Here is an 18,213-nt window from a genome sequence, read left to right on the forward strand (position 1 = left end):
CCCCACCACAGGCACCTTGTGAGGGAGGTGGGGCTGAGAGACTTCTGAGAGAACTGTGACTAGCACAGCATCACCCAGCATGCTTCATGAGGGGAATCACCCAGCAAGCAGAGTGGGGAATCAAACCTGGTTCTCCAGATTAAAGTCTGCTGCTCTTAACCACTACACCCCACCGGCTCTCAGCATGCCCACATGTTAAGCCCAAAGCCGGCTTGCTGGAGAAGGTGGACTACAAATATGAAAGTAAACAAGACAGGTATTCCCTTCTAAGTGGTAAAGAATACAAAATGGATTTTTTTATTTACTTCATTTATACCACACCTTTCTCCCCAATGGGAGCCAAAAGCAGCTTACATCATTCTGCTCTCTTACATTTAATCCTCACAGCTCTGTTAGGTAGGTTGGGCTGAGTGTGTGTGACTGGCCCAAGGTCACCCAGTAATTTTCCATGGCAGATTTGAACCTGAGCCTCTCAGATTGTGGTCTGACACTCTAACCACTACACCATGCTGGTTCTCCTTAGACTGATACTTACCGTTCCTGTTTCTGCAAGCACTTGTATTAATCAAAAACAAAACAAAAAACCTCCACTGATCTATTTGAATTATCATTTAAAACTGAGTAAAAGGGTTTTAACCAGATTACATCAAATAATTTTTTTAGATCTATTCAAATAACACTGACTCAAGAATACTTAGATGAAATAGTGACAAGCCCAGTTCCTGACCCCTCTATTTGATGAATGAAATAGTGAAGACAAATATTTATCTATGTAATGCCAATGTAAAAATCCTTTACACTTGTTTTTAATTAATTCAATATCATTTATCCCTGAAACACACACATATAATTAACAATTGCATGCCCATTATTCCGCCTTCTGTTACCCTTCTCCCACCGCTGACACTGTCAATGGAGAAATGTTAAGTAAGAGAGATTATTTAGTTTCTCAGATAACTGGATCTAGTATAGTATCAAAGAACAGGCATCCAGACAAGACAGAAGTAATGCTGGCCGGGAAGGCTGATATTCTAGAGCAGGGGTGTCGAACTCATTTGTGAGGAGGGCCGGATCAAACATTAATGTCTCTTTGTCGGCCCAAAGATGGGTGGCCTCTGTGGGTGGGTGGGGAGTCCCTGTTGGGAAGCTTCCCCCACTCATGGAGGCCAGGTCAACCCATTGGTTTCTATGGGAGGTGGCGGGGAAGGCGATCCTGGCCCCCGCTGGGGCCAGGATCGCTCGGGAGAGAGTGTGTGTATGGGGTGACAGGGAAGGCGATCCTGGCCCCCACCTGGGCCAGGATCGTTTGGGAGAGTGGAGGGGGGTGACAGGGAAGGCGATCCTGGCCCCCGCTGGGCCCCGCTGGGGCCAGGATTGCTCGGGAAAGTGGGGTGGGGGTGGGGAAGGTGATCTTGCTCCCCCGGGTGCCAGGTGTGCCCGGGTGAGTGTGGGGTGGCGGGGGTGGTGGCGGGGAGGGCAAGCCTGGCCCCCGCAGGCCAGCAGTACCTGGAAGAGTGGGGGGGCAGGGGGCGGGCTTGGCTCACGGGCCGGTGAGCCGCCCTCCAGGGGGTGGATCCAACCCACGGGCCGCCACTTTGACACCCCTGTTCTGGAGGGACTGAATCCACTTGTCTTAGTTGGAGTGACATTGGCTTTTTAAGGGCAGGTTAAGCGCTTGGGAGTGCTCATGGACCCTGCTGGCTGTTTGAAAAGCATGTTGCCATGGTGGCCAGGACGGCCTTCTATCAGCGGCATCTGATTTGCCAACTTTCTCATTACCTAGACTCAGCTGATCTGGCCATGCTGATCCATGCTTCTCTAACCTCACGGTTGGATTACTGCAATGCACTCTATGTAGGCATCAAGAAAATCACACTGCTGTCCTGGAAATATTGCACATGTATTCAAAAGCTTCAGTAAGGTCTAAAAGTTTATGTGTTCCAATGACAGAACCTAGAGACACACAGCAGTTTCCAAGTGCCTTTTGGTAAACGTCTAGACAGCCAGAAAGTCTCGTCAAGAATCCCAGATCTACATAATCAGGTTATGAAATTTAGATAATTTGCTAATATTTAAAAAGGTATCTTTCAATAGGGGTTTTCTTGTTTGTGTAAGCTTTGACTATGTCAGGAGATATGCATCTTTTAGGTGCACCCTTTATATATAGTAAGAAGTTTGAATTTATCTGATGCTAAAAATGTCATAAGGTTATGCTCTATCTACAATCCAAATAACAGTAAGCCAAGTCAAACTGAAGACACCTATCAAAAGAACAATGCAGACTGTCATGGAAGTGAGGAGCTTTGGCTAGGAAAGGGCTCTAACTCAGGCACCCCTTCCATGGTCAGGAGATTTTACTATTACTTGTAGAGGGCCCAGGTTACCTCTCCTTCCTTCTATGGGCTCCTTGCATAAGGATGTACAATTGAACTCAAACCATGAAAACAATGGATGAGTTCATTGGTTCTTGTAGGTTATCCGGGCTGTGTAACTGTGGTCTTGGAATTTTCTTTCCTGACGTTTCGCCAGCAACTGTGGCAGGCATCTTCAGAGTAGTAACACTGAAGGACAGTGTCTCTCAATTTTGAAAAGACAGCATTAGAATCAGCACCTTACAAACCTACAGTCTGGTTTAGGTTCGTAGATGATACATTTACCATTTGGAGCCATGGTGAAGAAAAATTAATGGACTTTCTAAACCATCTTAATAATATCCATCCAAACATTCAGTTTACCATGGAAAAGGAAATTGAGGGTAAACTCCCATTTCTTGATACCCTTGTCATCCGTAAAACAAACCTTCAGTTAGGTCACAAGGTCTACCGGAAACCAACTCACACAGATCGCTACTTACACAAAAACTCCAACCACCACCCCCGACAGAAAAGAGGAATAATCAAAACATTAATGGACCGTGCAAGACGGATCTGTGAACCACAGTTTCTCAAGGAAGAAACTAATCATCTAAATCACGCACTGCTAGCAAACGGCTACTCCAAGAATGAAATCAGAAGGGCCATTAAACCAAACAAAAATCAGAAAACTCAAGAAAAACAGTCTCCCATAGGAAAGGTATTCTTGCCATTTATTTAAGGAGTCACTGATAGGATGGAGAAACTTTTGAAAAAACATAACCTACAAACAGTGTTTAAACCCACCAAGAAAATACAACAAATGCTACGATCAGCAAAAGACAAAAGAGACCCCCTCACCTCTGCAGGAGTATATCGTATACCTTGCAGCTGTGGAGAAGTTTACATCGGGACCACAAAACGCAGCATACAAACAAGGATAAAAGAACATGAAAGATACTGCAGACTTGGCCAACCTGAGAAATCAGCAGTGGCTGAACATGGACTGACACAAACAGGACACAGGGTCTTATTCCAAGACACTGAAAGACTGGACAATTCTACCAACTATTTTGTCAGATTGCACAGAGAAGCCATTGAAATTCATAAACATCAGCACAACTTTAACAGAAAAGAGGAGAGTTTAAGAATGAATAAGGCTTGGCTTCCTGCCCTGAAAAACCTCCAGACAAAGACAACATTCAACAATAGCCATACAGATTAGCTTTGGATTACACACATTAACAGATCACTTCAGGATACAATGGTTCCATATTAACATACCATACCCTCATTAGCACATTATCTTGATACTTACAGGACAATACTTTTGCAGGACAATACTCAGCTCAAACCCAACCCCTGTCTGACTATATATTACTCTTCCTATACCCTTGACACTGAGAGACACTGTCCTTCAGTGTTACTACTCTGAAGATGCCTGCCACAGTTGCTGGCGAAACGTCAGGAAAGAAAATTCCAAGACCACGGTTACACAGCCCGGATAACCTACAAGAACCAATGAACTCTGACCGTGAAAGCCTTCGACAATGGATGAGTTGTTTGAAAGGTTTATTAAAGAATCATATGTAACAGAGAAGTAAAAAAAAGGACACACAGTTGTTAATAACAGGCAGTTTTTTAAACAGTAAATAGTTAGCCTAAGCTTTAGTCCCAGAAAATATCCTCCCAGGCTCACTAAATAAAGGGAAGCCAGACAAGAAAATAACATTATCTTGTACAATCCCCAGCTCATTTATATTCCTCTGGTCCAAAACCTAGATACAATCAACAAACTCACATTCCTTTTGCAAGGGTACACGCTCCTACCCACAGGAACTACCTTGCTATGCAACTCCAGGAAATATACACCAAGTTCTTGGCTCTTGCCCCCTCCCTCGTTACAATTTTCCATCCAGAATGGACAAGGGGCAACCTTGGGCTCTGAGTTTCCCCTGGGAGCTCTAAGCAGGAAGAGAAAGACTAGCCCTCTTCCTTATACAGAGAAACTGTCCATTAAGAACACAGTCCCTATTAAGAAGCCCAAATACAAAGGAAATCACCAAGAGTGGCTAGGAAGGCCATAGAGGCCAGAAACCCTGACAACACAGCGAAAATTACAATTAACACATGTCCTCTAAGCACAGGGTTCATTACATATACACAGCTTTATTTGAATTAGAACAATTGCAACTGGTCAGGTGGAAGAAGATTAAAGTTGCCTAGGAATCAGGTTTCTTGTAGTATTCCAGAAGTTATGAAATAATGTGTCACCACATATGTATTTCTTTGCTTTATCTCACGGATTGATCTGTTAATGAAAATGTGCCTTGTAGTCAATATATATTGCTAAACTCCACAAAGCTCTGTTTTAATTCATCTAAGTACAACAAGTACAGCACAGGGTTGCAACAAACCTCTCTCACAAAAAAAAAATGCACTACTATGAATACATGAAGCTGCCTTACACCTACTGGTCTATCCAGGTCCACCTCCCAGTATCTAATCAAATTAATAACACTTACCACAATCATATTTGTAGTTCTAAATGTGCCCTTTCCTCTTTTCCCATCACAACTAAAATCCTCTCATTATTTTCTCGATTCAGTGCTTTCAACTTAGACCTTTGTTACTTCTTTAATTTTGCTGCTTGTCTAGTTGACTTTATTACCTCTCTCACACAATTGTTGTCCTATCACTTCCTTCCCAAATTTGAAGTTCTCCTTGCCACTTGGAATGTCTTTATTCTCTTGCTCATTCTTCAACTGTCAATGTCCTACTACTCTCACCACAAAAACTCATAAGGTCAAGAGAGCTAGGTATCCTAGAACCTGGGCTTGCAAGGTAGGGGCAGGAGTGCCTTCTTGATTATGGGTGCAGATGATCATCAGCCCACTGAACAGAGCAGCTCTTAATTCCCCCACTTTCATACAATTGTCCACTTAGCCATTACTCCTTCCCACTATTCAATTCAGTAAGATATTTACGAAAAACAATTCCAATCTAAGAAGGCTGCGCCCAATCAACGATTTTTATTAGAAACAGAATGTACTCTGCTTGTGCAGGTAAAACACAATGCTGAAGGTGTGTATAAGGAATACACTGAAACTATCAGATGTCCGAGATTGCTAGAACTCTTCCTTCCTCAGACGTATGCAATATTGTAAGAGAAACTGATTTAGTTGAGTTTGCCTGCACAGAAAAGCTGTCTCAGTTTTGTGCTGTTTTGGATAAAAACAGATAGGGTTGAAATAGAAAACATAAAAGTGCCAATCAAGAGACATATTTGGTTTGGAAACACAGAAGAGATACCCTGAAATTTAAATCTGAGTAGGAGAGAAATTTATGTGAAAGTCACAAAGCCCCCATTTAGAACTCCTAGTTCTCTCTTCTCTAAGATGGCAGTGTGCCCTCAAGTCTGCCATTTTAGAGCTTGTTTTTTGTTTTGTTTTTACTTTTGAAAATCATCACAGGGTTCAATCCTGCTGAGGACTATGGTGTGGGGGCAGGGATGTGCCTGTCTCGCCCCTACACCCCATGCGATTCAATTCTCTCTTTACCTACTCCTTCCCTCTTTTTCCATTCCATAATCACTTTCAAGGTATTAGGATTCCTAGAATGCTTCCCAAATGTTGCCATACACAGGGGAAATATGTGCAATGAATGTAGAGTTAAATGCTCCCTCAACAGGTATATCTGGTACATATCTTTATGCAAACTGGAATCCTTCCTTCAAATATGGACAGAATATGAAGAGGACATCCACACCTATTCTGAGAAACAAGACAACCATAAAAAGCATGATGCTACAGAAACTGCTCCAGGTTGTTCTTTAAATAAAGAGAGGGAGAACCAAGACCTCCGATATTTGTTTGAAGCTTGTGCAGCTTTGACAAATTTGCATTCAATCACTGAAGCAGCAGCGCTTTCTGCTCAGTATTCACATTTTCTATTATGTCCCTCTCATTTACACAGGATGTCAGAAGTTTCATCTAACCAATCTTTGTTAGAAATATTTCAATTTTTGATTAAAGTATCATGTGGTATCTACGACTTTCCTTTAATATTTGTTATACCGTATTACCATTACTTCCTCTAGGTCACAATTCAGCTAGCCACATTATAGACGAATGCCACACAGACAACAACCCACCCTACCATAGATTAACATTTTAAGATGAAAATATTTACCACTTATCCATTCTCTAACTTATTTACCTTCTATTGTTCCATCTGCTGTTGCTACATTGTTTCTCATTTCTTTGTGCGCATCTTGGTGCATATTATCCCTTTGTTGTTTGGTTTGTTGCATAGTATGGCTCTTCCAAAGTTTACGTAGCTCCTCTATGTCCGTCTCAGAATCTTGAGTGGACTCTTTCACAAGTTTTCCCTTATTTATAACCTCTCTTTTAGAGTCCTTTTCTTCAGAACGCAAACATTCCTCACCTCCTGGCACATTTTCTATTACAGATTCCTGGTCTGTGCAGTGTTGTGTTTCTTGAGTGTCAGCAGCCTTCTCTCCTACAGAACCTGGGACCTCTTCTTGTGCTCTTTTGGCTGCTTCTGAACCCGCAATTTCATTAACAGACTTGCTGTCATCATTCACAGGCAGTTCTGCACTGCAGTTTGTATCACCAGGAATGTTAGCCGAGTCTGAAATTAGTGTTATATGTTCAGCACCAGACTGGTTTACTGTCTGGACAGATTCTGATGAGGCTCCAGAAGATTTGTCTTGCCGAAGCTCATCAGAAGAAACGAGTTCTTCCCTTATTGGAGAGAGTTCCGATTCGGTGAACACATCCTCCGAAAGAGACTCCTCTGTGCTCCTTGGAGCTGTACTGGCACTATCATTCCCTGTATCTCGCATCCTTGAGTCCATTTCATCAGTATTGTTTCTTGTAATCTTTTTGAAATGACAGAAATCTTTTATAGATAACTGATCTGTGTCACTGTAAGGCAAATAAAGGTTTGCTGTTACAAACCTGAAAATAAACCAAACACACACACATTTTTCACTGGACATATTTTAGTTACATATACTGAATCTTTCATGCCTAGAACTGTCCCTTAACCCTCTCTTCCCACCAAATCAGTTTGCTCTTGCTTTAAGACAGGGGTGTCAAACTCATTTGTTGGGAGGGCCAGATATGACTTAAATGTCACTGGGTTGGGCCGGGCAATGTGTACCAAATTGAATAAATAAATACCATAATGTAATGCCAGGTGCCGGGGTGGGGGGGAGGTGCCTGCCTTGGCTTGCAAGCCTGCTATGGACTTGCCAGTCCAAATCGGGACCAGGGGGTGGGGTGGCTGAGACAATCTAATTATATGCTTTAAAAATGGGTTTTTAATACACGATTCTGCACCCAATGCAGCCCCCTGCAGCAAAGCAAAACACTGACAACGTCAAAAGAATCAGAAATCCAGCAATTACTATGGCTGTTTATCCAGAGCAATCGCTCAGGTTCCCCAGGAATCACACCATCACCTCCCCACACCTAATAACTGTCCAGACAACTGTACATGGAATAAAACACACCATGCTGGGAAATTTACAGTCTAATCTTAGCCAGTTCTCCTCAGAAATAAATAATATTGAGTTCATAGGGTCTGACTCCCAGGTAAGTGTGTGTAGGATTGCCAGCTAAACACATTTCCAGCCAGTGTGGTGTAGTGGTTATGAGCGGGGGTTTGGAGCGGGGACTCTGATCTAGAGAACCGGGTTTGATTCCCCACTCCTCCACGTGAGCAGCGGAGGATAATCTGGTGAACCTGGCTGGTTTCCCCACCCCTACACAGAAGCCAGCTGGCTGAACTTGGGCAAGTTACAGCTCTGTTAGAGCTCTCTCAGCCCCACCTGCCTCACAGGACGACTGTTGTGGGAGGGAATGGGAAGGGGATTGAAGGCGATTTGAGTTTCCCTTTAGTGGTAGAGAAAGTCGGCATGTAAAAACCAAGGCCATTTATTCATGGAAGGTTTTGCCTTGGATTTGCCACTCTCCAGATGCACATTTTCCCCATCCGAATTCTCCAAACTCTGCAAGGGGGAGGGGGGTTACTCTTGAGTTCTGAGAATTCACATGGGGAAAATGTGCATCTGGAGAGCAGCAAATCCAAGGCAAAAAATCCCGTGCATAAATGGCCACAAGTCTTTTTCTTTTTCTTCCTGGAGCTATGCCCAGCCAGCCCACACCCCCAAGGGCCCCCTACAATTACCTCCAGGCCACAAGGATACCCCCGGGAGGAGAGAGAGCCCCGAGCCGTGAGAACGCTGCCCGACCGCGGCCAAAACAGCCAGGGAACGCCAGGGCCACATTGGGCTGCATCGTGGCGGGCCCGAAGGACCAGGCGCAGCTGCATGGAGCTCGAGGAGGCCAGGCCCAGCCAGGCCACAAACCTAGGCAATGGGAGAAGTCTCCCGGTGGGGCATGCTGCGGAAGAGAAGGGGGCGACTGGGCCCAGGAAAGGGGTTTTGGTTGGGGAGGGTGGGAGGGGGAAGGGGGCAACTGGGCGGCGCGTGAGGCGGCAAGACGCCTCGTGCGCCCAGGAAAGGGGTTTTGGCTGGGGAGGGAGAGGGCAAAGGGGGAGCCCAGGAAAGGAGGTTTTGGACGGGGAGGGTGGGAGGGAGAGGGCGAAGGGGGCGACTGGGGTGGGAGGGAGGCTTCCGGCTGGGCGCAAGCAACCAGGAAGCCCAGAAAAGCTCTGGGGAGGGGGGGCAAGGGGGGACTGGCTTTCTCAGTCCTCGAGCCGGACAAAAGCCCTCCGGGGGCCGAATCCGGCCCGCATGTTTGACACCCCTCTTTAAGACAAATGAATAGATTAGATCAGAAGTTCCCAAAGTTTTTTGAGTCATGAGCACTTTTCAGGAGAGAAATTCATCACGGAGCACTAATTTTCACCTAGCACCCATATACTAAACCAAATGACAGAGAGCTGTGCAGAAATTACCTCCTCATTAGAAGTTGAACTTTTAGCGCTTTCAAACATAAAGCAAATTTAGCTAACTGGATCAAATGTTAACTTCTTAAAAGCTAATGAATGACTAAAAAAAGAGAAGGCAATGCTGCTAAAAGTTCAAGGATAGAAATTCACATAATGTAGAGAAGAGGCAACAATGTGTGATGCACCGTATTTACTCGAAAGGAAGAAAATCCTGAATGTAACATGATCCCCTTAAAAATGTAATGCATAAACAAACATTGGACATAACTGTAACTCATATGAGAATGTAAGACAATCCCCTCTTTAATGGCATACACAAAAAAACCTAGTATGCATTTGAGTACATACTGTACATGTCAGTCTCTTAGGACTGGAGAAAAATAGAACTGCATGTAACATTAAAATAACCAACAGCAATGACACCCACAGTTTATAAATACTAAACTATCTTACATGGGTAACAAATCCTTTATTTTTCCATCTATGATTTCTTTATACATAGCTGCAGACATAACTTCCTCCATTGGACACATGATTCCATAGTCCTCACAGCCATTTTCTTGAACCAACGGATCCGCTTTATGTGGATCAAACATTATATTGTTTGGCGTCACTAGCAGCACTCCACTGACTGTTCCCTAAGGTGAGAAGATCAAAGTTGGATTTCCAGACATATGAACCCTTTTCAAATAATTTTCTGTGAGAACCAGAAGTACCTTAATGTTTAAGTATGCTCAAGGTTATCTAACAGGTTCCCCCTTCTTGCAAATCAGGTTTCCACTACTATTACTGGGAAGCGTGACATTTACATAAAAACAGACTTCGTTTTTACCTATCACTGTTTGCAGGTAGGACAGAAGCTTACTTTGCCTTTCTCTGGAAACCTGTAAGCTTTACTGTCATGCTTAGCAAGTGGTAATACATTCTTTTCTTCTAGTCAACAGTTCTCAAAGAAAGCTTGGGGGGGGGGGAATCCACTGCAGATACAGGATGTTTCAACAGTATCCTCCCCATTAGTTCAGAAGAGAAAGAAAAGCAAGGTTCACCACAAAATATATTAGAGTTTACTTTCTTTTATAAGACTTCTTATAAATCTACAATGTATGTAGTTCATACATTTTTTTCTAAAAGAAAAAAAAATCAAAGGGTCATGATGGTGTCCAGAACAAGCTATACCGAAATAATTTATTGATCACTGGGCAGCGGTCAGGTTGTGGTCAATGAATGTACATTTCAGGCAGAGTATTGATTCACCTCCCCCTCTCCCCCAATTAAGAATATTTTGAAAACAGACTGTGACATTTGTGGATTTTTCATTTAAAGAATAATAGCAACTTTTAAAAAATGTGCCTAGAAAATCGGGGACAGTTGGTATTCCAAACTTTACCATTCATCCTCCCAATTCCACATAGAAAAATTCCCCCTCTGCAGAAAATTTCAATATCACTTATTTCCTTTACAGTGCATTCCTGAGCTGGTTTAACGACTTCCCTTGACTTATCAGAACATGTGTGGTGTAGTGGTTAGAATGTCTGGCTAGGATAAAAAAGTGACCCAAGGTACCTATCTTCCCTGCATTATAACAGCACCAACATTCCGGCAAAGGGAACACAAATACTTCCATTTTACCAAAAACACAATTGCACTATGGTGGCAAAGGAGGTTACAAAGTGCAAGTGATGGAGTTGTATCCAAGCTATGCTTGTAACTACAGCTGAGAGGCAAGATAGAAAATTTAAAATTAATCTTAAATGCATGAAAAAGCTTCAAATGGTTCTGTTATTTGAACCCTGGTTTTGCACAGGAAGTAAATCTCATGTACCTTGCCATTAGTTATGTACTTGCTGTTAAGTTTGAGAAATTTCTCTGTGAAGGCTTCCTCTTCTTCTGACGTGGATGACACCACTCTTGCAGGTCGAACACATGTGTAACCTGGTGTGGCTGTTGCTTCCTTCCCAGGTGGCCCATCTTGATCCTAGAAACCAAGCAAGTGGTATTTACTGTACGTGTAAGATTCAACAGTGTTCAACTAGCAGGTTTCCCAGTGGACTAATACAGTTCTAAGATTACTAACACAAGACAAAGGAGAATAGCCAGTATTTCAAGTTAAGGGTTTACGGAGACCCTTAGCTTGTGGAAACTGTTTCAAGTCCGGATAAAACAGTGCTGCAATCACCTGTAACTGTTGTTACACCAAGAGCCAAATACAACTAGCCTTAAATAAGTCCATCTTCTCGAGAGAAAAAGAAATACTACACACCACCCACTCTTGCACACTTTTAATATTCAGTAGTATTCTAAACTTGGAATGCAAGCTATGATATAATGTAAACAAAGCAAGAGGGAACCCTTAAATGCCTCCTACAGCAGGGGTGTCAAGAATAAAACCCGTGGGTCGGATCTGGCACCTTGAGAGCCCACGAGCCAGCTGAGGCACCCACCCCCTCCAGTCCCGATCTGGGCTGGCGAGGCATGGCCCGGCCCAACCAAGTGAAATTTATGTCATATCAGGCCCTTGTAACAAATGAGTTCGATACCCCTGTCCTTCAGGAATGTACAACAATCAAAATATATACATGATATTAACACAGGGAAACTCTCTAAACAAAGGCATCCCCATCCTATTGCTTCAAGCAATGTGGCTGAGGCCTTGAAGGACACGGCACCTCTGGCATCGGGCCAGTTTAGCACTGATTAAATCAGTGGAGTACACATAGTTCCTTTTAGCCATACCATAGGAATGCTGTCCACCTTAAAGAGAGTTGGAATTCAGTCATTCCAGCAAAACAAATAAAAAAATAAATCTACTTACGCTTACAGCTGTTTTCTCAACTTCGGCTTCTGAAGATGTAGGTGATAAAGGACTTATAGGACTAAGAGAAGGAGAACTCTCCACACTGGAAACATAATCTGGATCAGGAACATATAAGATCTATTTAAAATGAAAAAGAAGAAGAAAAACACAAATACTACTGCTGAAATGATCAACAGTAATCACAAGCGTTCAGATGTGAGTAGTTAAGATAGAAACACATTGCTTGCTAACAAAGATACTTTCATAGACTGATAGTTACAAACAGTTGTGCACAATCATGGTCAAAACTATTTTACTAGTTGCAGGGTGTGACTGTGAACTTGAATCTAGTTGCCATGTATATTCTTCATGTGATTTATAGTAAAGACTCCTGACTTGGCTATTATGAATCTGACCTCAAGTTCAATGTTTGTCAATTTGCTTGCAGAAAAGATTTCTGGATACTGTCAACTAGAAAACGAGTCATGCATAGTTATAATTCAGATTTGCTGTAAACTGAGGACACATTTTAATGGCTAGGATACTACCTTGTGACTTATAATGTACCACCTTTGCTGAGAAGTTTGAACTGCTGTTCCGTACCAGATATCTTACAAATTATTATTTGCAAAACAAAATAATTTTTAGAAAATAGCACATAGAAGGGTGCCTTATAAATAAAATTTCTAAGCATACTTAAAGACTGCATTATAAATATGCTTTATAAGTCCACCAAAGTCATTGCTGGGCTTCTGACAGTGCATTCCCAAGGAGAGTTACTCCAGTCTAAGCCCATTGAAATGAATGTCCTTAGACTGGAGTGACTCTCCTTAGGAATGCACTGTAAATGAGGAACTTAGGTAGAGAGAATATAGCTTCCACTAGGATAAACATATTTTCTTGTCAACGTTCACACACGGTTACTTCCGTTCAACAAAGGCATTTAAAGTTGTTAATGACTTCAAATCCTGTACCATTCACTGTGGGAAAAGAACTGTTAAAAACACATATTTTTATTTATCAAAATAGTTATATCCAACCTTTCCTCTTGGCTCAAGGCAGTTTGAGGAGCATATAAGTATTTATTATATCTGGTGTCACTTTCGCTGGCAAGGGCATTAATATTTTTCACTGTTCTTCAGTCTTAAAAAAGAAAGGTTGACATCTCTCCATGGAGAAAACTACAATAACCATGAGATGGGGAAAAGAAGAGAGGCTAGAATATCTTTCCCAGATATATTGGTTTGGGGCATACAGAGATTATTTGTGACAGCAGCACTGAACTGTTTGGCTCTCCCACCTGCAGAATGAATAGCACAATCCAGGGGTTGAATTCAAAGGTGCCCTTCCATGTAAGGAAAACATCTTCTGTCTAAGGAAGGGCTATTTTACATGTCACCCTAGACTAGAGCATTACATGGCAAAAGCTATCAAGTTCTTCTGCTTCCATAACTATTTGCACAAGGGGGAGCATCAGAATCAGTTTAGAATCTACCTACTAAAGCACTGTGTAAGCTGTTATGCAAACTCTTATGCAGCATTCATTTATTTTAAATATTTCTATGCCGCCTTTCCACCCAATTCAGGGTCCCCAAGGTGGCAAAAATTAGAACATTTCGAGTATTTCAAATATTAGAAGGCATTTAAAAACAAATACTTAAAACAATTGAAGAACCTCTCTAGCAGTTATTTTGCTTCTGTCAGTTCTTTGAAACCAATACCAGGCTCACAAGAAGAAGAAGAAAAGCCTCTCCTATTGACAACAGGCTGTAAATGAAAGGAAATGAATCAGCTACCTTGAGTCCTGGAAATCAGGAAAAGAGTGGGATAAATATTTTAAATAAATACTCCTTGTATACTAGAAGATTTCTTAATGTGTATACTATTGGAGGAAGAATAGCTGACACTAAGTGCTTGAATGAAAGCAGGTATAAACCAATATAGAAACATTATGGCACACCGCTCATCAGATCTAAAGGGATGAGAACGTGATCAGGTGGAAAGTTAGACCCACAGGCTAAAGTCTGCTAACATCGGCCCCCTAAGGGCAGACAAAACTGTCAAGGCTTAAGGACCTTTACGTATGCTCCCTGATCAATTCTGAAGTACCAACTGTAAGAGGAGATACAGCTAGTAATTTCCCCTGTCTTGACTCACCACACAAGCGCTATGAGAATGATAAAAGCACAAAAACTAGGACATTCTGGAATTCTATCTCCCCCCCCCCCCTTCACCATTAACTGGTAGCCAACTAAGGTAGAGAAGCCCTTCTGCCAGAAACTGGTAGAGCACTGCAGGTAAAATACAGCTCTGAAGATATGTTTTCAGGGAGAAACAAGATCTTCTCCCTTTAAACTCTAAATGGATCTGGATTCATAGTTCCAACATAGTTCCTTTTTTGCTACTTTTTGATGCTAGCCACTCTCCCAAGTAAGATCACAGGGAGAAGCTGTGGCTCAGTGGTAGAGCATCTGCTTGGCATGCTGAAGGCCCCAGGTTCAATCCCCGGCATCTCCAGTTAAAGGGACTAGGCAAGTAGGTGATGTGAAAGACCTCAGCCTGAGACCCCGGAGAGCCGCTGCCAGTCTTAGTAGACAATACTGACTTTGATGGACCAAGGGTCTGGTTCAGTATAAGGCAGCTTCATGTGACAACAGTGGAGGAGAAAAATCAGTGGTGCATTCAGGTGTAGAAGAAGGCCTATGATGCAAGATCTGCTGCGCTGCCTAACGTTTTACCCAGCACTTGGTCCCATCAACATAGTCAACAGACAATAGAAAAAGCCTTTATAAGTGCGAGATGAAGGAAAATTAACTTCTTTCTCAAAAACATTTAAATAAATCTACTTAAGCTATCCCCCCATAAGTTGTGGGATAGATAATACCTGTCCTGGCACAACTGCTCTGGCGAATAGCTTGTTTAACTGGACCAGTTCATTAGGCGTTGTATCAAATTTCAGAGCAATGCTGTTTAGAGAATCTCTCGATTCAACCTGTAAAGAGAGAATACGTATCGTTTATACAAAGCATTTACGTTCAATTTGATGTGAATACATTTGCCATCACATCGCAGCCAACTTATGGTAACCCCATAGAGTTTTGAAGGCATGAGACGTTCACAGGTGGTTTGCCATTGCATGCCTCTGCGTAGTAACCCTGGTATTCCTTGGTGGTCTCTGCTTACGTTCTGAGACTGCTTAGCTTCAGAGATCTGATGTTATCAGGCTTCACATCTAACAGATATCATATAGGTCTCTTAAACATGGCGTCTCCTTAAAGAAGCAACTGATCAGTTATTGAAAAGTAACAACTTTCCCAGTAAGCTTACAGCTGCATAAGTATAGCTCTAATTCAAATTTATGGAACAGGAAAGATTCCACAAATTTAGTACAATGGGACGCCTCTTTAATTACCACTCTCCAAGTATAGAAAGAACAAACACTGGGGGAGGAATCATGCCACGATGTTACAGTGGGACACAAATGTTAGCATTTTATTCTGTAAGAAACAAAATTTGAATATTGGAGAACTGCTAGGAGTGCTTCAACTGCTACAGCTTTCATACGATATTTAAAAATGAAAATTCAAAGTTATAATGGAAGGTGTGTGTGTGTTAAGTGCCGCCAAGTCGCTTCCAACTCATGGCGACCCTTTGAATGAAAGTCCTCCAAAATGTCCTATCTTTGACAGCCTTGCTCAGATCTTGCAAATTGAGGGCTGTGGCTTCCTTTATTGAGTAAGTTCATCTCTTGTTGGGTCTTCTTCTTTTCCTGCTGCCCTCCACTTTTCCTAGCATGACTGTCTTCTCCAGTGACTCTTGTCGTCTCCCGATGTGACCAAAATACGATAGCCTCAGTTTAGTCATTTCAGCTTCTAGGGTTAGTTCAGGCTTGATTTGATCTATAACACACTGATTTTTTTTTTTTTTGGAAGTCCGTAACACTCCGTAACACTCTCCTCCAACACCACATTTTGCCTTCTTTTTTGATGCACTTCCACAGAGTGTTGGAAGGACTTGACAAATTATAGGGAAGACTTTAGGTCAATATCTGCTTGCCAAACAGCTGTCAAAACTTTTAGAATGCCTGCTGACTCACTGATGCTCTATCATTTTGCTTATATTAAGCATCACTCAAGCCAGCATTTTAATAATTAACAATGTGAAGTGGAACACAGAAGATAAACTTTTGGGACAAATAAATGACACATGGAGGCCAACAGAGGGCTACAGAATAACGTCAGGTGGCCTTTGGTAATCATTCCAATATACGTTTTAGGAACTGCTGCAAGGACACAGCACAAAATCCCCTACAGCTCCTTGGAGGAAGGATGAGTGCAAATAATAAATATCAAGTGAACATCAGCAATTGCTTTCTTAAATCAATTCATCAAGGATAATTTCCCCCCATTCCTTAAGCAAAAAGTTGTAAATGTCAACAGTGCTTATCCAACCATAACCCATTTAAGTTCTCCTTCAGTGAGCAAGTTAATTCTAGCCATACCACTATTAGGAATGTGATTGCGCTACAGTTCTGCCACTTTATTTCAGTTTAAAGTCTTCCTCAGAACAATGCTAATCCCAACCTTAATATGTCCCATGACATAGTTAAACAAGAGTGCAACTACCAGAATGGGTGACACCTTAAATCCCAGGTCAGACCTTCTGCCCACCTTCTGCATTTCCACCTTGTCGGATATAGACAATATCATTAAAAATCACATGTGGAAATAGTCTCACAAAGATATTTGAAACTTTATGTAATCTTTTTTGGTGCAAAGTCATATAATTTGCCAATTTTTTGTTCAAATTTGAGTAGTGACTGTACCTTTCCAAATCACTATACGACAGCAGAACAGGCCCACAACTTTTAAGCAACAGGAATAAAGCACTGGAGTTCAAGCTAGAATGGAAGAAGGGCTACCATCTTTTCTACAAATGTAGACTCTGTCCTTAGCAGCTGATAACACACAAGTTGCAGCTACTTTCCCTTTACGACTTTTCCCCGAAAAACAGCATTCCCTAGCACCTAAACTGAAAATCTAGTGCCCAACTATTTATGTATCCACCCATTACACACTCCAGGTCTACTGGATTATAGTTTAATTAAGGAAAACAAATCTTCAAAGCAAAAAATAATAATTTTAAAGCGAGAAATAGGATAGATTACAAGCATGAACACTGACAGCATCTCCTAATCATAACATGAATGCTTCTTTACAGATAATTAAATGTGACTAACTTGATGATCTGCTTTAAATTATTGTTAATCATAAATCTTATCATAGAAAATTACATTTCTCTCTATTTTTGGAGCCAAACAAGAAAATATGGCACCAAAATCTCCCAGTACTAACAAATAAATTATTACTCTGGGAAAAAAACCAAAACAAAACCTGGAATCATACTCTGTCAAGAAAATTTCAGGAACGTCAACTCTCAACAGAAGATTCCAAGCACAGGCTCAAAACAAAGATATACACTACCATTATTTACCAGATAAAACATCAAGGAATACTTTTTCAGAATATATTCTATTTAGTAGATAGTCCTTCTGTTTGAAAGCAAGGATAGTAGCTTGGAGGCCCAGGATATTTTAATAATTTTTATACTTTGAAATTTACGTTAATTTCATCCCTTAAGAATAAAGGAAGTCTATTGAAATAGGACATATGATGACTGGAGATATCTGGGTTCAAATTCCTATTCTGTCATTAAGTTTATTGGATAATATTGAACAAGCCATTCTCTTTCAGTCTATCCCAGGATCCCCAAAACCTTTTGAGTCCACAGGCAACTTTGGAATTCTGACACAGGGTGAGGAGCGTAACAGCAAAATGGCTGCCGCAAGAGGTGGAGCCAACCATATGTTAGTGTGAGGTTATTCATAACTCTAAATTTTCAACATTTCAGGTAGAACCTTGTTTTAACAGGATTTTTTTAGAATGAAAAATTTTTTCTTGCATCCACATAGCTTACCTTCAGTTACACAGTGAAGGTCCTTATGCTGTGGTGGCAGCTACTGTCAAAGCAATGGTTTAAAAAATCTGTACAGCAAAACAGAAGCCCTACTGAACAAAAGCCCCATCTGGCCCCAGTAACTTCCTAAAAACACCCAATGAAAGGTTT

At 41.7% G+C, this 18,213-nt stretch overlaps 1 protein-coding gene across 2 annotated transcripts in view; it reads right to left on the reverse strand.

The window, feature by feature from the left end:
- The window catches only part of OXR1 (oxidation resistance 1), a 230,509-nt gene that overhangs the window by 33,858 nt on the left and 178,438 nt on the right, over window positions 1-18,213 (reverse strand). For both annotated transcript variants that reach the window (XM_056854201.1, XM_056854200.1), the window contains exons 5-9: window positions 14,972-15,079; window positions 12,106-12,225; window positions 11,116-11,268; window positions 9,747-9,931; window positions 6,570-7,300 (exon numbers count right to left, since the gene is read on the reverse strand). In XM_056854201.1, coding sequence (XP_056710179.1) covers window positions 6,570-7,300; window positions 9,747-9,931; window positions 11,116-11,268; window positions 12,106-12,225; window positions 14,972-15,079 — 1,297 coding nt within the window. The remainder of the gene's footprint in view (window positions 1-6,569; window positions 7,301-9,746; window positions 9,932-11,115; window positions 11,269-12,105; window positions 12,226-14,971; window positions 15,080-18,213) is intronic.

The sequence above is a fragment of the Euleptes europaea genome, chromosome 8 (assembly GCF_029931775.1).
Source record: "Euleptes europaea isolate rEulEur1 chromosome 8, rEulEur1.hap1, whole genome shotgun sequence".
Taxonomy (NCBI): Eukaryota; Metazoa; Chordata; class Lepidosauria; order Squamata; family Sphaerodactylidae; genus Euleptes; species Euleptes europaea.